The 27,662-nt window shown below is 40.3% G+C and overlaps 3 protein-coding genes across 7 annotated transcripts; 1 reads left to right on the top strand and 2 right to left on the bottom strand.

Moving 5' to 3' along the window:
- Nucleotides 1-6,971: 6,971 nt before the first annotated feature.
- Nucleotides 6,972-20,981, bottom strand: trmt11 (tRNA methyltransferase 11). The gene is made up of 13 exons (XM_086219017.1): nucleotides 20,778-20,981; nucleotides 20,070-20,135; nucleotides 19,273-19,346; nucleotides 19,069-19,150; nucleotides 18,884-18,976; nucleotides 18,661-18,795; nucleotides 17,275-17,431; nucleotides 16,987-17,067; nucleotides 16,509-16,673; nucleotides 16,202-16,271; nucleotides 15,922-16,056; nucleotides 12,957-13,077; nucleotides 6,972-9,062 (listed from the first exon to the last, which is right to left on the bottom strand). The coding sequence occupies exons 1-13, from the start codon at nucleotides 20,853-20,855 to the stop codon at nucleotides 8,925-8,927; spliced, it is 1,395 nt and encodes a 464-aa protein (XP_086075143.1). The 5' UTR covers nucleotides 20,856-20,981; the 3' UTR covers nucleotides 6,972-8,924.
- LOC147253741 (actin-binding Rho-activating protein) lies at nucleotides 20,224-23,534 on the top strand. 5 transcript variants are annotated; one of them, XM_086219020.1, is made up of 3 exons: nucleotides 20,224-20,312; nucleotides 21,538-21,703; nucleotides 22,015-23,533. In XM_086219020.1, the coding sequence occupies exon 3, from the start codon at nucleotides 22,026-22,028 to the stop codon at nucleotides 22,539-22,541; it is 516 nt and encodes a 171-aa protein (XP_086075146.1). In that variant the 5' UTR covers nucleotides 20,224-20,312; nucleotides 21,538-21,703; nucleotides 22,015-22,025; the 3' UTR covers nucleotides 22,542-23,533. The 5 variants fall into 5 exon arrangements, with proteins under 5 accessions (XP_086075146.1, XP_086075148.1, XP_086075144.1 ...); XM_086219022.1 differs by having other exon boundaries at nucleotides 20,234-20,312; nucleotides 21,465-21,745; nucleotides 22,018-23,534; XM_086219018.1 differs by having other exon boundaries at nucleotides 20,241-20,312; nucleotides 21,465-21,703.
- Nucleotides 23,451-27,362, bottom strand: hint3 (histidine triad nucleotide binding protein 3). Its single transcript, XM_086219023.1, has 5 exons — nucleotides 27,175-27,362; nucleotides 26,063-26,180; nucleotides 25,791-25,860; nucleotides 25,208-25,334; nucleotides 23,451-24,412 (listed from the first exon to the last, which is right to left on the bottom strand). The coding sequence occupies exons 1-5, from the start codon at nucleotides 27,322-27,324 to the stop codon at nucleotides 24,365-24,367; spliced, it is 513 nt and encodes a 170-aa protein (XP_086075149.1). The 5' UTR covers nucleotides 27,325-27,362; the 3' UTR covers nucleotides 23,451-24,364.
- Nucleotides 27,363-27,662: the final 300 nt, after the last annotated feature.

Below are 27,662 nucleotides of genomic sequence, written 5' to 3'. Positions count from 1 at the left end.
ATTGCCTGCGATGTAAATGTTGAGTGTTTTGAGAAGTTTTGAAGCTTATCGTTACAACAGCGTAGGCCGTTGTGATTCATGTGTTTATTCAGTGATTCGTGTAAATATTTATCAACTTATTTAATGAACAAGTTTAGGCGACTTAGACCAGCAAACAGAAAGCGGCTGCAGTGCTTTTTTTACTTTTACTTTTTAATCTTATCATTTTTTTCCAAAGTAAATCAACAGAAATGCAAAAACTACCAGTCCCTCAAATATCTGGCAGTTATTTATATAAAATACGTCATCTCTCTCTTTTGACCATACTGGCTAACACTGCTTAAGTACGCCAGTGAAAAACCTGCCCTATCCACAGTTTTGTTGTTCTGTTGTGCAGTTTTGTCTCCCCAAATCCACTGGTAGACCTGTCGCTATGATTCTGTGTTTCGCTGATATCCTGGATCACAAGCAGCTATGGTGTTGGTGTAATAGAAACAAGAACGGTCATATTTTCAGATTTTTGGTATTGACTTGGTATCAAAGTATTAGTTTTTTGTGATGTCCCTAGTATTAACTACATTGTACCCTGGTGTGTAACAAAATCCCTTTAACAAATTGTCCAAAAAGCATTCTTCCTGATTTGTCATAATTAGAGAAGTGCGGCTTATAGGACAACAGGAAGTAACTGTACCTAGCCAGAAAATAGCCCTGCACTGTATAATCACAAGGAGCAAACTTTGCATGTTGATGAAGACTTAATATACAATTGGAAAGCACTCTGAGTGAGAGTCAAGACAAAGTTTTGGCTCCTTGTTGTCTTGTCTATATCAGTAGGGTCTGAAAAGTGATAGCTCACTATTGTGGGGTGTTACCGCATTGCGGGGATTAAAATGCTGAACAATACAAGATTAAACTGTCGTGCGATGGTAAAACTTGGTACTAATATAACTATGTTTATCTCTGCTTCACAGTCTAGGCAGATGATCTTCTACTACAAGACGAGAAGTTGATTTCACTTGAAGCTGATGTTATATATCATGTCCGAACCCTAACAGCTGATTCAGCAGCGTGAAGGTCACTCTCCCACTGAGGGGAGTTTAATCAGGGGTCTTTGTTCCACAACAGTGGCGCTGTCAACCTAAAGGGAGTTCCCCTTTGAGGAAAGGAGAGAGCTGCAAACGACTGAGGAGAGAGGAGGTGAGGACAGAGGTGAAGAAGAGGCAGAGAGAGCTGGAGTAGGATGGAGACTGCTGAAGCATTTAATTGCGTGATTATGAAACAGCCAGCTGACTTATGGATGCAAGTGTAAAGTGGGTATGAAATAATTCTACTGGCACTGGATTACACCAGAAAAATGCTCTCCTGCTGGCACCATCCAGCTTGAGTAAGAACCAAACTTCACTAGTAGACACGAGTAAACACACACACACACACACACACGTCTGGACAGCATTACAGGGGTGTAGAGAAACCACTTCTACGGTCCCCCCTTTCTAATTATAGTCTGCACTATACAAGAGTGAGGGTTTGTACAACATGTTCATCATATTGTGGCAGCAGACGAGCACATGCACAGCATGCCTCAAACAGAAATAGACAGCAGCTGTATTAAACTGCCAACATAGAGGGGGCTTCTGTAGAGACCAGCAAAGACTAAAACTGCACAAGTGATAAATAAAGAAACACAAGGTCTCTGAATGTCTTGTGGAATCATTTGATCTTCCCTGATGATAATGGGTAACAAAGTAGCGCTGGGGGAAGTGTAAACAACATAGACCTCAAATGATGGGGAGCTGTGTATCACGTGATGGTGAATCTTCCTGTGAAGCAGGGCAAACGAGGAAGTGTGGTGAAGAGGTAGGGGCCCGACTGATAAACACATCAGCAGGGTGATGTACATAAAGGCCTGCTACATTACTGTACACTGAGGAGATGAATAATGGAGCCATGCTAACATTTAAACTGTGGCTGGACAACAACAAAAGCTGCTGAAGAGCTGCTGTGGTGTGTGGCAAGGTGGGGACACCCTGTCATTTTGGTTGTTGCCTGCTCAGGCCTCTCTCGTCGATATAAACATGCCCCCTTTGATTAAAAAAAGAAAAAAAAGCAGAACCATGGCTTAAAAGAAGCTGTAGACTCTGAAGCATTTCAGCAACAATCTGTCTTCCTTGTTCCTTTTACTGATATGACTCAAATCTCAAGTGACCTTTCAACAGATACTTCAACGACTTTGAAACTGATTAGCATGCCTCTAGTGGTTATCATCATGTTTTATGACTCTAATTTACTTGTCACAGTATAATCAGTTCATATTGTATAGACCAGGGGTCCTCAAATATTTCAGTCATAACAGTCCAAGTACCACCATTATGATCAAACCATCCTTGCTTTCTGTGTTGCAAGATATTGTTTTGTAATCCTTCTGTCATGACTCACATCATATTGCCAGATTCTTTCTTCGCATACGACAAAGTAGCGTACACAGTGGTGTTCAAACGTATTGGTCATCTTTGCTGCTGCTCTGTTCTTCCTTTCTTTCAGCATCTTGTTGTTTCTGTCAACTAAGGAGGCCTGCACTATGACAATATGGGAAAATTTCCAGCAAAAATTGTAAATCTGAAACAGAAAGAAAAAAAATGTAATATTAAAAAAGACGTGTTGGTCAGAATAATTAAGCAAATCATTATTCTAAATAAAACAGGCATAAAAATGATTTGAAATGACTATATACCTATTAATGACATTATTTGGTGAAGTTGGGCCTGTTCCACTATAGTTCAGTATAGTATACCTCACCATACTATACTGTACTATACAATACTATATTAGGTTTTGTACATAAGATAACATGTTAACACAAAGCCCTTCTGTGAATGGCATCTAACTGTGTGAAGCATTATGAAGGGCCGTTATTCAGAATTACCTCTTACTTAGAAATCTCTTAGAAATCCTCTCCCTACGTGTGAAAATTCTCTTACACACTAACTATAAAATGTTCATGAATGCAGATTAAATCCTCTACTAGTAAAAAAAAAAATGTATGTGTGAAAGCATTTCAGTTTAGCAGATGAGAAGAAGATTTTCGTTGAACCTGAAGGCGTTCAGTTCAGAGCAAACACAGACTTACAACCCCTGTTGTTGATCACTGACACAGTGGCAGCTTTGCACTGACCCAAGTTGTAAAAACTTTAGGGTGTGAAGTGTCGCTCGTGTGTCAAACGTGTAGGTAGCTTTCTTTTGCTCCCCTGGAAAAAGTAACTATGTTTTCCTGGTGCTTACCTCCACTGTGTTCCACGCAGTGTTACGCTATGAAGCAAACAGTTCACAGTAGTAAAACTTCGAAAGCCGAATGGAGAAAGGGCGCAGGTATAGTTTAGGGCTGTGTGGACGCAGGAAGCATGCCCACATATGGGAGTCCAGGATGCCTTCAAAACAGTTGTAAAACACAGTTGAAAAAAGTTGGTAACACAATGTGCAAAGCCAACTGAAACACGACAAAAAACCCAACCTTATACCTCCATGCTGATTCAGTCACTAGAAGATTGTAATAAACTGGATTTATTTGTGTTCTGTGTCTGTGTTTGGGCACACTGGCATAAAATGAACAATTTTTAAAAGGGTTTCTCCAATCAATTGATCTAATTGGTTCATAGTTGTTGTATACAGGTGTACACTATGGCTACAATTTACAATTCCTTTGCATCCATGTCATTCCATGACTGAAAAGAAACGTTAGCTTGCCAGACTGGCTTGTTGACTAACAGCATTCAACAACATCATGATAGAAACGCCAAGCAAGTATCAACTTTGATTTCCGAGGATGCCTTATAACAGAAGCGTGGCTTGAGCAACTGTCCCTGGAGGAAAAGGAACCAGTGAAAGGCAAGTAAACCTTACTAAGGAGGTTGAATTAAAAAAAAAAAAAACCTGACATGGACAGAACTAAGTGAAGCAAACCAACAAGGCAATGAAATGCTTCTAAGAGTCGTGTAAGAATAACGGTGTGGTAATAGACTTTCCAGCCACCTCAAAACAGCATTTCAATTAAATTTTGAGAGATTTCTAACTCTTTGCCACTGTCAGAAACGATAAAGGCAAATAACTAAAGGGGCTGAGCAGGCACATTGGTCTTGGTGTTGGCCTCAATCGATACATGACCAGGTCTTTCCTGGTGCCTCCTCAAAGACATGGGGAGTAAAAAGTTCAAATAATGTTTTCAATGGCGTTTTGAAAATGCTGAGAAAGCTTGAACCAGACATAAAACTTCATCATATGTTAATGTCAAAGGATCCTTTTAACAGTACTGGATCCCAGCACTTCAGAGGGGCTCATAAACAAAGTATGGTTTGATTTTCAACTACACTACGGCGCAGGGGAAATGAGAGCAATCTGTTGCCTCAAACCCACATCATTAGAGATACACTGAGAGCCAATGGACGTTAATCGCTTCTCATCAATACTGCAAGGAATATGGAGGCAAGCGGGAACAAAGATACACAAACCACTGCCTCCGCAGTACCACAGTTCACAAACTATCAGATGCAGGTCTTGAAAACAGAGCGATTATAGCCTTGAATGACCAATAAAAAAACAAACTTGGTGACCAAAGAAAGTGAACAACCAAACACACTTCCACCTGACAAAAAAAATGCATGCATTTATACTGTCTGCCCACTGTGTGCACAATAAACACCAATGTTCAACAAAAAATACATAAAAAGACAAAGAGTAAAATAAATTATTGCTAGCCTGTGATTACATAAAAATATCTTGTAACTTCTGTGTATGTTGCATTCACCCTGGACAGGTTGCCACACATACAGAGAGACAACCATTCACACTCACATTCATACCTACGGTCAATTTAGAGTATCAATCAGCCTCGTCCCCTCTTGATGTCTTTGGACTGTGGGAGGAAGCTGGAGTACCAGAGAGAACCCACACAGAAACCGTGCCGCCCACATTAACAAACGGGACTATGTAACGATTAGGGTTCTAAATTATGACCACTGCAGAGAATACACTATAAGGTATATATATATATATATATATATATATATATATATATATATATATATATATATATATATATATATATATATATATATATATATATCCATATCCATATCCATATCCATATCCATCCATCCATCGTCGTCTTCCGCTTATTCCTTACTAGTAAGGGTCGTGGAGGGGCTGGGGCCTATCCCAGCATCAACGGGCGAGAGGCGGGGTTCACCCTGGAGAGGTCGCCAGTCCATCACAGGGCCAACATACAGAGACGAACAACCATTCACACTCACACTCACACCTACGGTCAATTTAGAGATTCCAATCAGCCTAGTCCTCAAATTGCATGTCTTTGGACGGTGGGAGGAAGCTGGAGTACCAGAGAGAACCCACACAGGAACAGGAGAACATGGAGACTCCACACAGAAAGATCCTGTGCCGGGACTCAAACCCCGGCACCTTCTTGCTGTGAGGCCACAGTGCTAACCACTGCACCACCGTGCAGCCCATATATATATATATATATATATATATATATATATATATATATATATATATATATATATATATATATATATATATAATGCCTGCATATGACGAAATAAATAGAAGAAACTTCAATAAACTACAGTAAGAAAAAACTATAATACACCATAATAAACTACAATCTACTACAATAAATACTAGCAGCACAAGTTTAGGCTATTGCACAGTACAGTGTTAATTTTTGCACAGCAAAGTTTTAAATATTGCACACAAAAGATTGTCCAGGGTCTGGTAGGGGTGGTTACTGGGAGCAGTGCTGGTTGTATAGTCTGACAGCTGCAGGTAGGAAGGACCTGCAGAACCTCTCCTTCACACACTGTGGGTGAAGGAGCCTGTCACTGAAGGAGCTCTCCAGTGCTGTCAGGGTGTTGTGAATGGGGTGGGAGTCAGTGCTCAACAGAGATGACAGCTTGGCCATCATTCTCCTCTCTCCCACCACGTCCACCGGGTCCAGGGTGCATCCCAGAACAGAGCTAGCCTTCTTAATCAGTTTGTCCAGTCTCCTCTTGTCTGCAGCTGCTATGCTGCTGCCCCAACACGCCACCCCATAAAAGATGGCTGATGTCACCACCGTATCATAGAAGGTCATCAAGAGGTCCGATATACCAGAATTGTACATACACACAACCTTCTACTTATCAATTAACTTTGTACACTTGCAGCAAAAAATAGCTATGAAACATTTAGACCATAAACTCAAAATTTGTGATTGAAAAGGTCCTTTGTTACTGTTCACCAGTACACTGATGTGAGCTGTAACAATTGCAAAATAGGGATTAAATTCAATGGAAGGTTTCTGGCCCAAACAGTGAAATTTACAAATGCAAGTTTGAAGAAGATTAATGGAATTGTTTTGAATGGTTAAATTAAAATAGAAAAAAATGAATGTAATTCTCATTTTAGCATTGCTAACTTCTGTTGGGGCCTTTTGAAGTAAGTGTTTATTTGGTGCTTCCAGTATTTTGATTATACTGTATTATGCAACATGTCAAGCTAAACATGCTTTGTTCATTGCTTCACTGCAGATTTACTAGCTTTTGCAATGACTAATGAGGTTAAAAAAAACACCATTATATTTCAAAATGGGAACTGAATTAGAATAAAAACAAAGTAGTCTCAACATACTGAGAAGTTTCTGCTTACTTTGAAATCTATTTCCATGGAGGCAAAATGAATTCCAGAGAGAAATGTATTCACCAAAAAATAAACTACACACCCACGTGAGAGTTACGTAGATCATGTGATTAAAAACAGAACGACACCATGAAAATTATTCGTAGAACATAAGAGAAGTTGGAGAAGTGAGATTCTGTTGTTTTGTTTGTGACGAATGTGTCAAAGTTGGTCAAACACACACCCGTTGTGGTGAGGCATTGGTTGACAAAAATGGCGAAAAACGTAAAACTAAAAGCTGCACAGCCAAGCTCTGACAAGATGGTTTATTAAAGATAATCCTGAAACAACATGCTGTATATCACCAGAGTTTAATATCAAAAGGACATTCAATTACATAATTAGACATGTCAACAAGTTACAGTAGGTGAACGACAAACTATAGGAAATATAAAAATCATCAGCTGCAGTCAAACGCAAGCCAAGGGTGGTTATACACCCACCTTGGATGCCCGCTTTGGCAAATCTCTAACGGGTGCAGTAAGACACAATGTAAAATGGTGGAATGTTTTTAGAAAAACAGAAACAGAAGAAAGTCCACCTGTCTCATGAGAGTATAAAGTTATGTAGTTGTACCGAATACTCAATTCAAATATCTTGATGGGAAAGTTGATTCATTCAATTCTTTAGACCAACGCACCGTCGGCAATTGTTTCCTAAATCTCATGATTCTGCTGCTGATAAACCTATCTCCTCCATCATCGACACAACACCCTTTAAAAACGAAAGAACATCTGATCATCCAACCAGTGTAATCTGTCTACTAAACATTATAGACGAGTCGAGGGAGATGAAGAAATGGAGAAGATCCAGATCATCCAGTCGTTGACTCAGTTCTCCTATCTCTTCTTAAATAGACCGTTTAATTAAACCATTACATTAAAAACGTCCATCCTTTGAAAAAAAGATACTAGGCATATGATTTCTGCATTTTCTGATGAAGCTGGCCGTGATTAGTAGCAGCGGTCCCTCCTCTAGTTGTCAACCTGCACTACGTTCTAAATTTTGAGACCCTGTGTCAAATCACTGCACCCAGTCGGGAAAGTTCCAGCTACGTTTCAAGATTCTTAAGTCACTAAGTGTACATCATTATTCCTCAACCAATGTTACACACAAGCCGAGTGGAAATAATGCAGGCAAAGTCAATTTTATATGTGTATTCCATTACTTTTGACTTTATTGAGGTATGCTAGCACTTTCTATCAATACCATTAACTCTGTTGGCTAACTGGCAGTCTGCAGGTCTCTGTGGATCTCAGCTCTGTGGTGCAGCAGAGGAGAGAAGGGCAGCTAACTTCATGTCAAGGTGTGAGGAGGACAGACAATAAGGGCACCTCCCAAAAAAATGGCAAGTCCCTTTTAACTTTCTTTCAACAAAAGATTGGTTGGAGCATCTCCACCTGGATTATAACAAATCGTATACATTTCAGAGAGGGAGAGCTGATACCACGTCGCACGCACGCGTACATGTGCAGACGTGCACAAACACACACACACACGTCTTTGAACGTTCAGTAACATAATGCATTCTCTAGCCCCTTAAACCAAGTCTTGACCTTATAGAAGCCCTTTAAAGATGTGAGTACTGGCCAAAATGTCCTCTTTTTTTTTAAATTGTCTTCACTTGGTTAGTAAAAAACTCACTCTGGTCCCCAATATGATGCAAATACAAGAACACACACACACATAATGACAACAAAGTTAAGTATGACACATCTGTTGTCCAGTGTTTGAAATTTTGAAATCAAACATATGGACATATTCACGGATTCTGGATTTTACAAAGAGTAGACGTAATTAATAATAATCAACCAAAAAACACATATCACACGAATGTAATTATTCCAAGCTGTGAGTATCTTATCAGGCATGTGCACATAAAAAAAAGCTCTTCTATAAATATAAATAAGCGTTACATTGAACACACAGACAGTCAATTACTGGACTACCGAGAGATTTCATATTCAGCACTCTGGAAAGGACACTTAATCCAATACATTTATTTGCCGAACAACAGCAGCAACAATAAAAAAAAAAAAAAAAAATCAACACTTAAAATTGTGTCAGGTTTAAAAAAAAAAAAAAAGATTTCATAAGATATATTCATATGTATAAAAAAAGATCTATAACAAACAAGCAAGTCAGTTGTTTTGGAGTCCGTCCTGATTTCTTATGTTCAGCCACATGTTTTCTCATTATTATTTCACTGGGTTTCTTCACTCTCCGTTGACAGCTTTGTTGTCCTCCTTGCCAGACCTCTTGTTGACTCCACTGAAATACTTCTCTCTGAAGGCGTTGTGTCCCTGGTAGGGGCTGAAGCGAGGGTCTGATAGATGAACCAGACTGTCCAACTCCTGAGGAGACACAAGTTTCAAGGGTATTGTACCAGATATGTTTACAGAAGACGCAAACGATTTCTGCTTGGCTGCGTAACAGCTGGACAGCTGTGACCTAACATTTATCTCATTAAGAAATCATTGAAACTAACATGTTACGTAAAAAAAGAAGAACCCTGTAACCGATTCTCACGCATGTCTTTATTCCAATACAACTTCTTTGTTTTATCTCCCTCCTATATGTAATGAATACGTAGTATTTTCTTCTCCCTAAATCAAGTGATTTATCAAGATTATTTTATTGGGATTAATTCAATTACATTTTTATATATATATATATATATATATATATATATATATATATATATATATATGTGTGTGTGTGTGTGTGTGTATAGATATAGATATGCGCACACACTACCAGTCAAAAGTTAAGACACACCTCATTCCGTTTTTTTTAATTTTTACTACTCTATACATTGTAGATATCTTTTTTTTTCCATATAAGATAAATGGAATTACGTAGCGAAAATATTGTTAAATAACTAAGTATATTTTAGATTCCTCCAAGTAGCCACCCTTTGCTTTGTTGACAGCGCTGCAAACCCTTGGCCTTCTCTGAATGTCCTTCATGATGTAGTCACCTGAAATGGTTTTCACTTCTCAGGTTTGCCTTGTCAGGGTTCATTTGTGAAATTTCTTGCCTCCTTAATAAGGTTGGGACCATCAGTTGTGTTGTGCGGAAGTGACAGAAATTTGTAAAAAACTTTGAATGTGTGTCCAAGTGCAGTCACAAAAACCATCAAAACTGGCTCACATGAGGACCGTCCCAGGAAAGGAAGACCAAGAGTCCCCTCTGCTGCTGAGAATAAGTTCATCCAAGTCACCAGCCTCAGAAATCGCAAGTTAACAGCGCCTCAGATTAGAGCCCAGATAAAAGTCACACAGAGTTCTGGTAACAGACACATCTCTACATCAACTGTTCGGAGGAGACTGAGCCAATCAGGCCTTCATGGTCGAATAGCTGCTAAGAAACCACTACTAAGTAGAAGCAACAAGCTGAAGAGATCAGTTTGGGCCAAGAAACACAAGAAATGGACATTCGACCAGTGGAAATCTGTACTTTGGTTTGATGAGTCCAAATTTGAGATCTTTGGTTCCACCATCCGTGTCTTTGTGCAATGCAGAAAAGGTTCACGGATGGTCTCTACATGCATGGTTCCCACCGTGAAGCATGGAGGAGGAGGTGTGATGGTGTGGGGGTGCTTTGCTGGTGACACTGTTGGGGGTTTATTCAAAACTGAAGGCCCACTGAACCAGCATGGCTACCACAGCCTCCTGCAGCAACACGCCATCCCATCCAGTTAATGTTTAGTTGGACCATCATTTATTTTTCAACTGGACAACGACCTCAAACACACCTCCAGGCTGTGTCAGGGCTATTGGACCAAGAAGGAGAGTGATGGAGGGCTGCGTCACATGACCTGGCCTCCACAGTCACCTGACCTAAACCCATCCAGATGGTTTGGGATGAGATGGACCACAGAGTGAAGGCAAAAGGGCCAACAAGTGCTCAGCATCTCAGGAACTCCTTCAAAACTGTTGGAAAACCATTTCAGGTGATGACCTCATGAAGCTCATTGAGAGAACGCCAAGAGTGAGCGAAGCAGTAATCAAAGCAAAGGGTGGCGATTTTGAAGAATCTAAAATATAAAACATGCTTTGAGTTTGAGTTATTTCACACTTATTTAGAACTACATCATTCTATATGTGTTCATTCATAGTTTTGATGCCTTCAGTGGGAATCTACAATGTAAATAGTTACAAAAATAAAGAAAATCCATTAAATGAGAGGGTGCATCCATTTTGACTGGTGATAGATAGATAGATAGATAGATAGATAGATAGATAGATAGATAGATAGATAGATAGATAGATAGATAGATAGATAGATAGATAGATAGATAGATAGATAGATAGATAGATAGATAGATAGATAGATAGATAGATAGATAGATAGATAGATAGATAGATAAAATTGCAACCACAGTTACTCATCAACCAAGGCATGGTAGGAGGTAGGAGGAGAGATGGGGAAAGGGAATAATGCAGTGAGATGACTTTAGGGATAATTCCAGTACTGGGCCTGATGTATGTCAGCAACACCTTTAGTGTCCTCACTGAGGCTCCCAAGCAACCAGGAAATGATTTCCATGACTACTCTGGCTAAGACTGACGACTTCACCATGACCTGACAATTTGTGAGAATAAAGAGATGAAGCTGTAAAAGGATTGAAAACAGTAAGGACAGCCACTCAACCTCTGCCAAATGGAAGGATATTTACTCTTACTGTTAAAGCAGGCAAATAATCATTATAATATTACGGTATATTATTACTGATTAGACATATAATCAATTTAAGCCATTGATCACATTACGTAACAACCCATAAATTAAAGGTTCTGCATCAATTTAACAGGAAACATTTACAGTAATTTGGCTGACCCATGAATCATCCAAACACTGAGACAATGTGGACGAGCGCACATTTTTCAAAGGTGTTAACCAATGATGACACTGGCGGATTGAGGCGCTGCTTCGAGAGGAGAAACTCTGCGACCTGAGATGGGTACAAGTCAGATAAGATCAAACATTTGTGTGTGTGTGTGTGTGTGTGTGTGTGTGTGTGTGTGTGTATTTCATAAAGGGCCATTTATGGCAGCAATTTGGGGTTTTGAAGGAGAGTAGATGTCTGATCCAGAGATGGATTGTTTTCCGTATGATGTGTGATGAAACCATTTAAAGGGGTCTGGTATAGAAGATCACAGCCAGATGGTGAGGATTTACCCAGAGACAGCGCCGCTTCCATTGGCGTGACACACACTACATACATGAACATGGCACATGCTTATGTGGTTACATACACAAAACACGTCTACGAACTGCACATAAAAAAAAAAAACTGAGAATAACAGGCAGGCACACATGCTCTCGTTTTACATAAACTAAGTCACGTATCTGCTGCTGTTCATGCTGGCATGTACGAAAACATTCTACCACACACAAACACAGAGGCAAACACACACACATACTGTGTAGGTTTGTTTGTGTCACTTATAACTATGAAACCACAATACATCACATTCAAGATTATATTTAGAGAGGCCTGATTCTAAATCAACACAAATAAAATTTGATTACATGGTAAACTTTACAGGCACAGAAGGAAACAATTAGTTTGAAATCCCAAAGAATAACTTGTTTTTCTCCGCTTGAATCATACGCAACAACTTACTTAGTCAATGTTTTCAACGAGCATTGCATGCAGAGATGCCTCATGTTGGTTAATGAAGCACACAACATCAGTCATGCATACCAGCAATCTAATTCAAGTTTGTAATCACCGATTCATCTGGTGATTATTTTAGTATTTTGTCAACGTTCTCTATAAAATGTCAGAATGGTGAAAAGGTCCATTACTTTCACGGATTGCACGACACACGTCTCCTGAGTGGCGAGGAGGTCGTAGGGCTCAGGGGCCACATCAGGCTCCACCACATATTATCAATTTGATGATCTTCAGAAATTGTGGTCATCCCATGTTGCATAGATTGTGATTTTGTTGATCCATTACGCATCTGTCCTAAGAGAGGGATCGGTCCACAGAGCTTCTCCTTGAGCTTTCAGACAATTCTTCCCCTTGTTGACAAGTTTTCTTCCACCAAGTATTTTTTTACGAAGTAACGGAGGGTTTACAGACAGAGAGTAATTTGCCCTGTGCAGATTGTAAAGCCCCCTCATTTTGGACTAAATAAAAATAATGATAATAAACTAAATAAAACTGGACTTGAAAATCAACAGAGCAAAAGAAAACAGAAAATTACGAAGCTGAATAAGAATGAATAACACACCTCTGGCTCCTTGATTTTCTCCATAGTGATCAGGCGTCGTGACGTGTGGCTGGACAAAGTCTGCTCACAGTTGCTGATGAGCTGCAGACATGGATGAAGCGGAATCATCTCCTCGCAGTACCTGGGAGGGACACACTACCATAAATATCTGTGTTCACACATTCTCATCGTGTTTTCACCATCACATTGCATCAGTGTGGTGTCACCAGAGCAGGGACTGACTGTGACCCCACAGTTCAACTCAAGGCTCTGTTATTAGCAGCAGGACCAGGTTCCACCAGAACAAGACAAGCCTCATCATCACAGTAGCAACACTCCCAACTCGTAGCCAGATTTGACCCCACAGGAGGAAGTTTTGGTCATCGCATTGAGGAGTTTCATGAAAAATGCAGCTGTTTCCAGGTTTTTTTTTTAGTCACAATTATTAGTATAATAGTCATTTTTCCATTTTTCACCATGAGAGCCCCTTCAAATTTACAAATATTGTATTAGAAATCCCATTGTGTGGCGCAATCAACTGTGCTACACTGGGATTTCAGATTATATTAAAATTGTTCATTAACTTTCTGTGTTATATCTCCACTCAGTGAATGGTTGTCTGTCTCTATGTGTTGGCCCTGCGATGGGCTGGAAAGCTGTCCAGGGTGAATCCTGCCTCCCGCCCGAAAGGTGCTGGGATAGACTCCAGCCCCCCCACCCCCCAACCCCAACCCTTAATAGAATAAGCGGAAGAAAATGATAGATCTACACTCAGTGCACGTAAAATGATGAATGATGGTGTGTCAGACGGTTCAATTCAAAAAATTGAAAATTTCTCACTAACATTCTATCAATGACCCAAGTATCATCTTTCATCTGAAAATACAACCTCTTTTTGGGGGGTTTCACTTGTTTAGGTTGTAATCAGGTCACTTTATGACTGTGATGACACACACACACAATTCTCATGAGGCAGGCAGATGCATACAATCCCTTGTGTTTCTATCACAGCTGTGGCCACTGATACACACATATGGGGGTGACAGGAACCCGATATCTCCCCCCATCCAGCTTCAGATTAGGCCCAGGAGACAGGCTACATTTGGCCTTACACACACAGACACATACAAAAACACACACGGGTCAGTCTGCAAACCGCGGAGACAGATAGTTCACATATCTGACTTGCATGCCCTCAGACGTTTATTTTGGCATGGCGCTCTGACAACTACAGAGTCGAGCGCTGGTGGATGAGTAGCAAAGACAAATGTGTGAACATGATGACACACGTGTATGTATGTGGTCATACTGGCCACACACATTCACACGTGTGCCGATGAGCGCTCACACAAACAGGAACATAAACAATGTCCAAAGGTCTGCAATATCTCTTTGTACACGTGCGACTCTCTCACACACGCAAAGAATGCGAAATTATCTCATCTCCTTAGCGGTCTTGTGATCAGTGACCAGCAGGAGTTTCTGCCTTGCTCTGGGTTGCTGCCTCGGACTGTTTTGGCTTGTAACACCTGTGCTTCTGCTATTCACACAGAGTTCAACACTGTCAAACTTAGTTTCAGAAGCTCGGTCCTCTAGAGCCAGCATATCAAGGGAGTTTACCTTTGTCAGGTGTAGGCTGATTGTGGCCCAGCTTCAACACACCTGTATGTTGCAGTCATTCTGTGTGAATGACTCCAACATACAGGTGTGTAACAGTCATTCACGTGTAGGGCAATGCTTTACAGACACAGGAAAGGAAGTCATGAGGGGAAAGACCAGTGCAAAGTTCTTTGTGCTGTATGCAAACTGAAAGAGCTGCATGAGGCATGTAGCAAGTCGCAGTCACTGTCGTCTTTATTCTACAAAGTCAAAAGACATTGTAGGCATTCAGGCAGTGATTGGATTAGACATTCTTGATTTGCTCTGTTTTTTGGCACAAGAGTGCCCCCTGTTGATGGGTTACATTCTCTGTCCCTCTGGGTTCCTAGTGACGTGAATTACTGCTATATCACTCAACCAATTTTGGGGAAATGAAAGTGTTCCAAAACAAATATGCAGGAATGCAAATCGGACATACAGGAACACACTGCCATGGAGCATATCAATAGTGCTGTAAACCAGTGTCCTGAAACAGGGACCTGAGCGCTCAAACATCCTCCGTGAACAACAGGCCAGTCACGCATCTCCAAATCTATGACTTGATTTCAGCATCATTACTTAACCCGTATGTGTTGCTTTTCTGTTTATCACTGTCAACTACGCCCTGTTTCACTGAGTCTTGATTTCTAAATCATTGAATGAAGTCCAGGAAAACGGTCAGCCACATTTTAAAATTCTGAACAAGAAAATTGACCTACATGATATTAAATGTGATATAATTGCCATGTTTTATTTAGGAGGTACCACATTACCATGCAATCAAATTTGAATTAGTTTTAAATGTGACGACAAGAATATCCAGATTGAGGCTACGCTGTTAAACGTAAGACACAGCACAACAATGGTGGCTTAAAAAGGTGAGGAAACTCAGGCTGTTGTCCCTTCATATTCTAACTTTACTGTTCGGCAGCGGCAACCTAAGGATGTGACTAAGCTGCCCAGGAAATGTAATGTGATGCGATAAATCTTGCAGAGTTGCCAAGTTCTTATGCAACCTGTTTACTTCTGTGAATCACTAATGAAAGGAACTGTCTCTGAAGTGGAATGTACTCATATGAGTACTAGTAATATTTGGCCTGACATGGGGTTACATTCGCCCTCCTTAGAGGCTTCAGAGGTGGTCAGTCCAGTTTTCAGTACCTGGTCATAGATAATCTCAGGCCCAGGGCTCTTTAATATGTCTGAATAGCTTTGCCTGTACTCACATCAGAATCAAATTCTTGCAGTCTTTTTTATCTTGCTAATCTGGAACATTACTGTGAGAGCCTTCAACTTCCCTGGAACTAAGCAGTTTAAAATAGTTTAGAGCAAAAGTCTGGTTACTCACTCTGGCCTGTAAACAGGTAGCCAGTAGACCAGCCTCCCACCCAGGACCAAGTGGTGAGCAGAGAAGTTCAACAGATCGTTGAAGATGTCGCTCAGGTGGTAGGACTGGGAGACGGGGACGTGAGACTCTGCATAACTGGACAGAGACAACATGGTGATTTACTTTTGAACATTTTGCATTGCATTTGGAAAAGTTTCTTCAAAGAGATTTTTGTAGTGCAATATCCTTGTTTATGAGACGCCTAAAGTACAAGTGTCATCAGAGTATTAGGTGAACTTACATGCCATCAGGGGGTTTGCCGTCTTTGTGGGAACCAGTTCTCCTCGTGGATTCACGGATACCATACGGAGCTGTCAGCAGCAACGGCAAAACATAGAGGAAGCACAAACAAAAAAGTACAAGGTTTATGAGCGGAGCACCGATGAAGCTGGAATCATCCTGCAGCCAAGTCGTTCCAGCATTGCAGTGTTAACCCTGTAGAACGCATGAAATCTGCATCAAGGTTTAGTGAACAATAGGAAGCAATCCTAGGTTTATAGCACATGTGCATGGAGTGGAAACGGTGATCTAACTAAGACTGAACTTACGATCAGTAATAATTGCATCAAACAGAGCAGCCTCCCTCCACACGGGCTTAGACGCATCAGACACCATCACATCCACGTACAGGGACTCTGTTCCATACTGTCGCAGGTTGGCTCGAATATTCTCATCCGGTCCTCGCCACTTCTGGTTTTTCCGGCTTGACCTTCCTGTCAGTCAGACCTCATCATTGTTAGATTAAAGCACAGAAGGGTTTGATGGAATGGTAGAAACAATGTATGTCTATACGCAAGTTTGGCAGTACTCTTTCCACCATAGAGGTGTTGTGTTATAAACTTGCTAATGCTGAGGATTCCAGCTCAGTTTTTACATTTCTTTTCACAGTGAAGCAACAGAAAAATTAAGGTTTTGTAACATGCCCACACATTTATATGACGTTACACATAGAGTGGCATGGCAGAGATTAACCCAATCCTGAATTAAAAGGTAACTAATGAAGCCACAATTGATAATACAACTTACCTTTTCCATGAATAGTGTTGTAATCAATATCTGATCCACAGACATAAGCTCCAAAATGAGAACATGCAACCAACAGGCTCCCTGAAACACACAAACAGACAATAGCATACAATATGCTCACAATTTTTTAATCTGTTATATTATTACTATTATTAATATTATTATATTATACTATTATCTATCTGATCGTCAGAAGCCAAAATCAGTGAGATCATCCGTTGTCATTTTAAGACATTTCCCAAGGTGCATGTCTGTCTCTGTGTATGTTCAAGAAATAAACAGACTCACCTGTGCCAACAAACGGGTCAAAGACCAGGTCGTGCTCTTCAACCTTGGCATGGTTGGCCATAATGAATGAGAGGCCTGCCTCCATACTGGTGTTTCCTATGAAGTGTCTGTTCTTCACACTGTGGGAGCGGATCAGTTCACGCTGTCCGTCTGCTATCTGTGCTGACAGGCAACAGAGATGTGGATGAAGTACTGGACTGTTCTGTGCATGCCGTATAACTCATACCTATAAAGGTTGACTGTTGCCGGGGAAATATTCCTGAAACTCAAACTGAAATAGAAAATGCACTTTTAACTCTCATTTCAAATCCTTTGTCCCAATTGCATGTCTTTGGATGATGGGAAGAAGCCGGAGTGCCCAGAGAGAACCCATGCAGGAACAGGGAGAACATGCAGACTCCACATAGAAAGACCCCGTGCTGGAGCCGGGACTCGAACCCAGAACCTTCTTGCTGTGAGGCGACAGTGCTAACCACTGCACCACCATGCAGCCCACTAATAGTATTTTCTCCTTGTACAACAAAAATATGAAGGGTGCCAATGTCAATATGTACCAACCAATATCAATCAATCATATCACACTACCCATCTGTCAATCATCCTGAAGTGTTAACAGCACTGAGACAAGATTTCAGGTCAAAGTGCTCTCGGACTGGAATATTTTTTGGGGTTGAGGCCTCACTGACTATTGTGCCAAAACATGACTACTATTACATTCAAGTGGATCATATGTTTTGGGGGAAATATTTTCCCCCGAATGGTCTCTGGAAAATTTGCCTTAATTTACAGAGATACCTGCCTGCCAGCTTTAGACCCTCTTGTTGCCACTGAGTTGGCTAACTGCTGCTGGCTGTTCTGGCTCGGCAGCGTCCCAGTATACATTGCTGAGCCTGGACTAAAGAAAACAGCCTGTCAGAGGTCAACTTGAAGACAGGGAGTTCACTACTTAGATGGTTGACAGAGTTTCTTGATCATCTTTGTTTCTTGTTGTTGTTGTTTTTTTTTCTTGCAGCTGCTGTTAGAAAGTTAGCTGGTTAGTTAATAGTGCGGCTAATGTTAGCTGTCATTTTAGCTGACTCAACCCAGAGGTGCCACACCTGGCAAGCAAACCACAAAGTTCCTTACTGTCAACTGGCTTCTTTCAGGCCTCCCGCTCTGTTCTAGTATGGTGAGTTCTTTAGCATTCAATCACTCAGTGCTGTTGCTATTGTCTATAGTGTCAAGTCCCTCCCTTGCTACTCACTTCTACAGGAAACATGAAAAATGCAGAATCAATCAACACTTTGCTTTCAGTTTTATCCCAACTTAAACTGACTTGTGGGTAGTTTTATTACAGTTCCACTTGGACAAACTGTATGCTGTCATTTGCAGTCAAAAGTTTCTCACCCATCGACCAAAATAGATGTTGTCTGGATGCTCCGGGATGTTGTTGGGATTGGTGCCATAATCTTCTATTAAACTGAAGACGTGCTGGGGGCTATTAAGGTTCACCACACCCTCAAATGGGAGATACTCCAGAGCCTAGTGAAAGGAAAAAGCATGACAGTGTGAACAAACACACGGGCAAAAACTATGCGAGATGCACTTTTTCATTCTTTGATATACTCACATCAATTCTTTTGATTCTCTCTGCAATTTTCAGGGTTTTGTTGAAGGTGTATACATTGATTTTGTATGTTGAGTCTTTGTGCATGAATGGAGCCTGCAGGGGAGACACGGAGACATCTGTATGTTTGTGTTAAAAGGGAGATTTTATTTGGCATAAAAGCCTCTCAGAAGCATTCGGTCACTAACCATGTTCTCTGATGGGTAGCGTAATAGGGATGTTTTGAGCTCACTGTGTGTTTTTCCATAGCCCCAAAGTTCAAAGGCTGACCTGGAACAATAATAAAGTACATGGTTGATTTCTGGACTTTAAGTATGTTGACATTTATTACATTGTGAAAGCACCATCTGAAACAACGCCATCGCTCTTTTCTATGAAGATAAAGCACTTACTTAGCACATACAGATCTCTCCATGATGCGGCAGATGTCCTCCTCAGACACGTCATTCAGACACCAGAAAGGAGACTACAGAGGGCAGGGAAGAAGGGACGAGACTGTGAGACAAATGGCATCGACAGGACTGTCACAGTTAGGAAAGGCTACTCAATGCACCGTATTTTAAGTCTTAAAAAAAAAAAAATATATATATATATATATATATATATATATATATATATATATATATATATATATAAAATAGTGTTGTAAAGCACCAAAAAATCTATTACAGCTATAGCTTAGCTGAGGGAACAAGGACATTCTGAACAAACCATAATCTTTTTTTTGGCCGTTATGATCACTCAAATGTGGCTGTCAAACACTTGAGACAATGATATGTAATGGGGGCTAAATAATTTCACAATTACCGGAAACTGTAATCATCCAAAGTGATGGAAAGCAGTGTAACTTCAGATAATGTAAAAACTAGCGCCTGATCAATACCTGATTTTTGGAGCTGATGACAGTGTTAATGTTAAGATTTTTTTTCTGAAATGTTCAAATTTATATATCAACCCAAATTATTTTTGCATTGATCATTCAATTGTATTTAACATAAAATGTATGACGAAGACATGTCGTGAAGGTAAGATATTTCATAGATCAAATTAAATGAATAATAATTGCACATTAACCAAATCATCCAAAACGTTTGACGATGGCAAACATATACACCAATACTAGAATATTGCGTTCAGTCGGCCATTATCAGCTGATACATCAGTTGAGCTTAACTTTATGCTTCGAAACCTTTTCTTTGAAGTTATCTCCAGGATTGAAGGGTTTTCCTCTGATAGCCAGCAGAGCCTTGATCTCCTAGAATATTGAACACAGAGCGCACACACATAAGGGGTCACATGCACTACATACAGTTAACATTCAAAAAAGAAAAGTCGCTGTCTTCAAGCTCCAGTCTCTGAAGGACGTCAGTTTGGTGCAAGTGACATAAAAAGAAATGAAGAGGCAGAAGAGACAGTGGTTCACAGTCAAAAGGTATTTTAGCAAAGCAACAGTTCGAGTTTTGCTCCATCAAGGGAAAAAGTATGGCCAACTCTGATATAAATGATCTAGATTAGAAGTAATAATTAAGCAAAATAAATAAGAAACCGTCATTTTTCGTAAGTAATAAGCGTGTTAGCAAGTGGGATGTGCAGCTATGACGGTCTACCTATACAGGTTAGTTCATAATGTTCTCATATTAAGAATCGCTATTACATCATTTAAAAAAGCTTTTTCGATATATAAATGTAGTCATGTGTTATTATCATAGTAAAACATGTAGATAATCTGACGAGTTACTAAAACCTACAATTCATTCCAGGAGTGTACGTGAATTAGCATGCAGAGTTAGCTTCTACTCTAGATGTTAGCCTGCAGTTCTGTGTGTTTGTTAACAGATTTACACTAACATTCTCAGAAGGACGGAATTAGAATTGAGACCAGTTTATTAAAGGTTACCGGCAACCTGAAGTCCAGACTGCCATGGGCAAGGTGTAGTAAATACTGAAGGCATGGTCGTCCAGCGATGATAGCCATGTTTGTTACTGACTCTAAACGCGTCCGGGTGGGAACAGCTCTCAGTCCTAGGTACCGCTTGAGGAACGCTGTTGTTATTATTGGTAGCAGTATTAGTATTAGTGGTAGTAGTAGGAGGAGGAGGAGGAGGACTAGCATGCGCCCTTCAGACAGTTTAATAAGGTGCTTTTTCCAGTTTTGCAAAGCGATCTGTCGTTTTAACATGAAGTTCATTCTTTAACATCAGCTATTTTGAGCAGTTTGCTGTCCTTATTTTACTTCACACGTGCGGATAGGTATTATCATTACCCAGTGTATATACACTTCTATGAGTGTTGCTGTTTGGATAATAGAATGTATAAAATTGCTTGGGCATACAGACGTCTATGGGTAGGACAGCATGAACACTAACCGAAGGGTCGCCAATTCACTTCCCATGGGGACTTTGTCGATGTGTCCTTGACCAAGACACTGAACCCCTTTGAAACATCTTTGCATGGCAGCCTCCATTGGTGAATTAGACAAGTGGTACCATGTGTAACGAAGTACAGTTACACAGTCATTAAAGTCCTGCGGCCCACTCGCTGTCTAAAATCTTCGTTAAACTCTTTCTGCTCTGGTTTTAATCAGCTTAGCTCACAGGCCCCTGACATGGCCCCGCCCTCTCTGGCCCATAATTGGCTGTGTTGGTCGTATCCGACAGGCTACTGGCGGGGACAGCTGTCCATCAAAGAGGTTTCCCGGCAAGGAAAGGCATCTGTACTCTTGCTTCTGTCAGCGATGCTGCGTGTTGTCTTTCGCAGCAGAATATACTTTGGCGCCTTGGATGGAATGAAACTTTATTGCAAGTGACCATCAGAGGTTCGGATGTAAGTTCGATCATGTGTGATAACGGAACTGATCTTTGAAAGGTTAGGTTTACTTTAAAAATGAACATCCCTTTAGTTTAAGTTTGCACAATAATAATTCCCTTTACCCTATGTCTTAATAATTCTAAAATGACAAATCTGGATATTGTTTCAATTGGATTTGTTGTTGAACTAAAGGTCATGGTTTCTGTGTGTGTGTGTGTGTGTGTGTGTGTGTGTGTGTGTGTGTGTGTGTAGAAACTAATTTCTAGCAGCTAAAGCAGTAAATTCTGCCACAGAAGGCACATATAGCTTTGTTATTTTTTCCTCAGCAGAGCCAGTGATGGGAACCAACAGCCAGAGCAGCAGCTTCATTGCCAGTAACAATAACCCCCCTGCTGCTGCTGAGATTAATGATGACACAGCAGTGTGCATTGTCTCCGTAAAAGGCTTGAAGGATAACTGGCAGAAGTGGTCGGATGAGCACCAGGAATACCAGAAGCACAACCCTTTCAGTCACGACACAAGGCCCAGTGCAGCAGTCCCTCAAAGGGGGCAGGACAACTACGGAAGGCCCCTTCAAGGTTCTATGACAGAGCAGAGGGGGAAGGATGCTCACTCACACATTAGCAGGGAGGTGCAAGAGCTATGTGATGTCATAAGGGACATTGGGAAAGGAGACAAGGAAGGGAGATCGACCACTGTAGAATTTGGGAAACTGTTTGATCATTATGTGACAATCTCCAACAAACTGGTGGGGATTCTTCTGCGAGCCCGCAAGCAGAAGCTGGTGGACTTTGAGGGGGAGATGCTGTGGCAGGGGAAGGATGATGGTGTTGTGATCACTCTACTGCAGTGACCAAACCTGGAGTATGTATGTATGGAGCATGGTCAAACTGACACTTGGGGAAACTGAAGTGGACAAGTGCAGTTTACCCAGGGTACTTAATGAAGGATATAGCGCAGATACATGCTGGAGCTTGATATGATGAAACACTGGTAGAAGTTGTTACGAGACCCTTTGACTGCAATATAGAGATTATCATGCTGATATGGCTGTTCTTAAAAAACATACATCCCCAAATAGGCAAGATCATCTGGTACCACACAGAACCTTCAGATATCAAACTGAATGAAAAAAAAAATCATTCTCATAGGGAATAGAACTGACAATATTCTAACATATAATACCATTTGTAGCAGTGTTTACTGGGGTGATTGGGTTATTTGAAGGATGATCAGTTTTTAATCTAATGATCTCATCAGCCATGCTGCTAATCTAATAGGGATTAGAACATGGTTTTCTCCATGTTCACAATACCATTTTAATGTGGTGAAAGTTGAGAAGACTTTGAAGCGAGTGCCAGGGAGAACATGAGGCTGTCTGTGACTGACATTATGGTGCTATAGGATGAACTTGATCCGGCCCAGCTCAGGTTCTTCTTCTGGACATGTATTTGTTACAAGTGTGCTTTGTTCTTAAAGTAATACAGTTTAAAATTCAGTTGATAATGAAGAAATGCAGTAAAAAAGGCTGTTACTATCCCTGACATGACCGTATCTATTGATACCTGAGTCATTACCGCCATGCAAACTTGTGCCCCATTTAAACAGTAGCGCTATCAAGTGATTAGTGAAGCATGAACACTATTATGTACATTTCTGGTTGGATAATAAATAAACATGTGTTATTTTATTATTTATTAAACCAAGATCACAGCGACTCTGCACTCATCATTTGCAAGTCATCATAAATGAGTCAATTATACTAACAAGTGGCATTATGTCATTTATTCTAAATAAACATGACAGTTGATACATTTATACAGTACATAGAGTATGATTTACATTCCATTGATATATAATACAAGCAATAATTATTAAATTATTATTAATTATTAAATAATAATTAAAAAAATCACACAAGTATACATTAAATACCTAGTTGTAGTTGAGGTCATTGTCAGTTGTTCCCACTAGGAGGCAGCCTTGCAGAGGCCCTTACCAACAAACTGTAGCTGAGACATCCACACAGGCGTCTTTTCATATCAAACGTACATTCTTTAATTAAAGGTCCTTCCATGCATAAGATCACATCTGCAAAGCACCAAAGTTAAAAAATGTATAGGTGCTGCATTGATGAAATAAATACTACAAGTTCACTCAGACGTTCTACGCCGCTCACATTACTATTGAATAACACGAGAAAGTGCTGACAACCAGTCGTTTTCTTTGGTGATTAAGGGGGCAGAGATTAAATTCATTACCTGTGTAAAACATAAATGGCTCTATTTTAGTGATCATGTGTCTGTGTGTGTAAAAAGGAGAGCACACGCGCTCCCGTCCGTGCAGGAACAGTCTTTCGCTATTGGCTACTTAAACAATGTGGCGTGACATCTGTGTTGGTGAGAAACTAATAATGACACTGGAGCCCAAACCCAGTTAAGAATTTAGAAACACAGCTTGGCTTCATTTATGGTTTCACTTGGCAATGAATTTAGACAAATTTTTAATCAAAAAAATGTTTAAAAAGAGGTGCCATTACAATGTATCACCAGTTTAAAGTACTATGATTAGCTGCAGCTTCCATCAAACATGCTATCAGTAAAGAGCCACTGATACCGCTGATGTTTCAGTCGCACCCCTGTAAGGAAACATCATACATGGATCCAAGGCACGTACTTAGTTGGTCTCTCCTTTAGAGTTGAGCAGCTCAATCAGCTGATCTGCCTGTAAAACAGGAATGGAAATCAGAAGACAGGACTGTTGATGGACACACTTAAACGTGATGGCGGAGTAGGTTCAGTGCACAACTATGTACAAGTACGGATTAGTTTTTCAGCTCAGTATCAGCCTCAAAACGATTTTCCCCTGATATCTTGGGAGGCGGACAGTGATGCGTCTTAAATATGTGACAGAATGATTTAAAGTTAAGAGAAACTGAACACACTTCTGGTTGGGAGACGTGCAAATACCAACTTAACTATGAATCAGACTAAGATGTTATTCACTCATCACATACTACACAAATGTCTGTAACTATGATATCAGCTATGATATCAGCTATGGCACAGCAAGAAGGTTCCGGGTTCGAGCCCTGGCTGGGTCACAGGATCTTTCTGTGTGGAGTCTGCATGTTCTCCCTGTTCCTGTGTGGGTTCTCTCTGGTACTCCAGCTTCCTCCCACAGTCCAAAGACATCAAGAGGGGACGAGGCTGATTGATACTCTAAACTGACTATAGGTGTGACTGTGAGTGTGAATGGTTGTCTGTCTCTATGTGTTGGCCCTGAGATGGACTGGTGACCTGTCCAGGGTGAACCCCGCCTCTTGCCTGAAGGCAGCTGGGATAGGCTCCACCCCCCCCCCGTGACCCTCAACAGCATAAGCAGAGGAAAATGGATGGATATCAGCTATGAAGGCTAAAGAAAAGATGCATTTTGTTCTCCCCCTAAAACGACCCCTACTCATCTCTCACATGTAAGATCATTTCAGAACACAGTGCAAATTATAGAGGGGCAGCTTACTGTGACAAACCAATAGGAGTTGAGTCTGTAGAACAAGCGGGACATGAAGCCCATCTGACTAGCAGGTGCCAGGACATGGAGGTGAAGGTGTGAGACAGAACAGAATGGGGGCCAATGGAAACCAAACCTGCAGACAATGGAAAAGCCTTTGTTCTCAAGCAGAAATGTCAGCAAAGCTAAATAATTAGTTGGATAAAGATTAGACAAGAGGTTAGAACTGACACTGGAATAGATTAAGAGTACAAATGTGTATGCTGCTGTCTGTGCACCCAGTTCATAGTTTTCGTGTAGAGTTGTTAGACACTGATGATGTGCACCAACACAAAACGCTTATCACTACATGGCATCACAGTGCCTGTTATCCTGACTTGACAACTGACCATTTATTTAAGGGCAAATAACAATTCACATAGGAATAGTGAGTTTGTAAAAAGAAAACTAAACTGATCTGTGACCAGAGATTAATGTCATCAAGTAAAAAAAAAAAAAAAAAAAATCTGTCTCATGTAAACTAATACCCCTGTGGTCCCTAAATCCTAGCACTTGAAGTTTAAATCGAAATTCAGCTCGGTATGTTGCCCACCTGACATCATGGAGATCTGTCACATTATTTTTCTGCAGGATCTCCTTCCCCGTTTCGACCATACGTTCCACTGGGTAGGATAAAAACGTAATACCGCTTACATATGATGCAAAACATCATGTGAATACGACTTCTTCTTAGCAAAAGGTATCACCTCATTATTCTTATGACTTAGCAGCGACCATACCAGTTCATTACACTTCAACAGTAACATGCAGCAGAATGAAAACCAATCCAGTGATCAGTAATAAGACAAGAAGTTTTTACTTTACCCAAAGGCACGTGTTCTTTGCTCAGTGATTTACAGTTGCCGACATGTTTGGTTGGGACGACAAGGTAATGGTGGGGAGCTCCAGGTTTGATGTCTCTGAAACATGAGATCTCCTCATCCTGGACAGGAAAATCAGCAAGATAATCAACAATTCGGCTGAAGATTATAAGGTTTTAACGGCTTAAAATGTTCTTTTTATCTGCATGATATATACTTTGTTGGACCCTATTAAACAGCCCTTCTGTACGGTAATGATCCCAGCAACCCTTTACGATTGAGAACTCGTGGAAAGGGCAAAAAAAAAATGAACACCCCACTCCCCCATACTGAAAAATAACTGAACAAAATGACATAACATCATGCATGGTCATTTATCAAATTCTAAATTTATATATCTTTAAAAGAAAAGGAGGAAGTATGGATTTATTTAATCCATCCCCTTCTCCCTTATTCCTGAATTAATATTTATTCACTAACTTACTTATTTTAAATCGTTAGCTTATCATGAATAAGCACATACAAACTAATGCAAACAGCAATAAATCAGTTTTTCATTTACAAACATATCCACTGATCAATTTCCATAGCGTGTTAAGAAATTCTCTGTTACTGAGTATATATATTTTCAAGATATAAATTCACTTATTTAATTTAATTTCAATGTTGGCTAATAATTTTTTTATAAATACTATCACATTCATGTCTACATAGAAAAAACATTCTCAACATAAAAAAGGAAATTAATAAACAATCTATTTTTTAGCACCAGATTGAGACTTCCACCAATCCACTCTAAAGCTTGAAATACAAACATATTTCATAGTCGCAAATTACAATCCCGTTCCTCTCAATAAACGAACACTTTTAAATATTTCCAGGAAGTAGGGTTTTTTTTGCCGTCTTCATTTTTTTTATTAAAGAGAATATAATTTGCTTATATGATATTTTCCAGGCGTTATAACCGCATTTCTGTATTTAACTTTCATGTCTCAGCGAAATTAAACAGTAGTTCCACCATGACAGTGTTTGTGACAGAGCTAGCTGGACGTTGCTTCTCAAGCTAGCGGCTACCGCTAATCAGCACACAGTATTGTTGATTAATTATGCTCTTACACATTGGAGAAGTTCCGTATCCATTTCCTTGTTAACAATCCTGCAGAAAATACATTTCTTATCATATCCTTCGGTTGGAAAGCCTCTAGTTATGGGAACAACATCCTGGACAGGTTGTATTGACTCTGCAGTAGCCATTGTAGATTTCATTCAGAAGACCAACACAATCGATCACAGGGGTAATCGAGCTCAAAAAGAGAAAGCGGTCGATTGATTAGGAGAAGGACACTACCACTAGAGGGCGATGTCTGTCAATAACATAGACGTTCTAGCTCACATATAGATTTATTTTGTTAATTTACTTTATCCCATAAAGTCATTGTAACCGATTTTGATTTAAATTGATACTTCATGATTCCTATTGCAATGTGAAAATAGTCTGACCTACATTTGTGTGAACCTGAGGTATCTGAGCATTTATCAAGGAAGCAGACCCTCCCCCCTTGTTTCTGTTACCGCCATTGAACAGATCAGAGGGTAAAACAAGC

Source organism: Aulostomus chinensis, chromosome 11 (assembly GCF_037954235.1).
Source record: "Aulostomus chinensis isolate RoL2024-O1b breed Wild chromosome 11, RoL_Achi_v1.0, whole genome shotgun sequence".
NCBI lineage: Eukaryota > Metazoa > Chordata > Actinopteri > Syngnathiformes > Aulostomidae > Aulostomus > Aulostomus chinensis.
The sequence above is the reverse complement of the archived record's forward strand: the minus strand, read 5'-3'. Positions and strand labels throughout refer to the sequence as shown.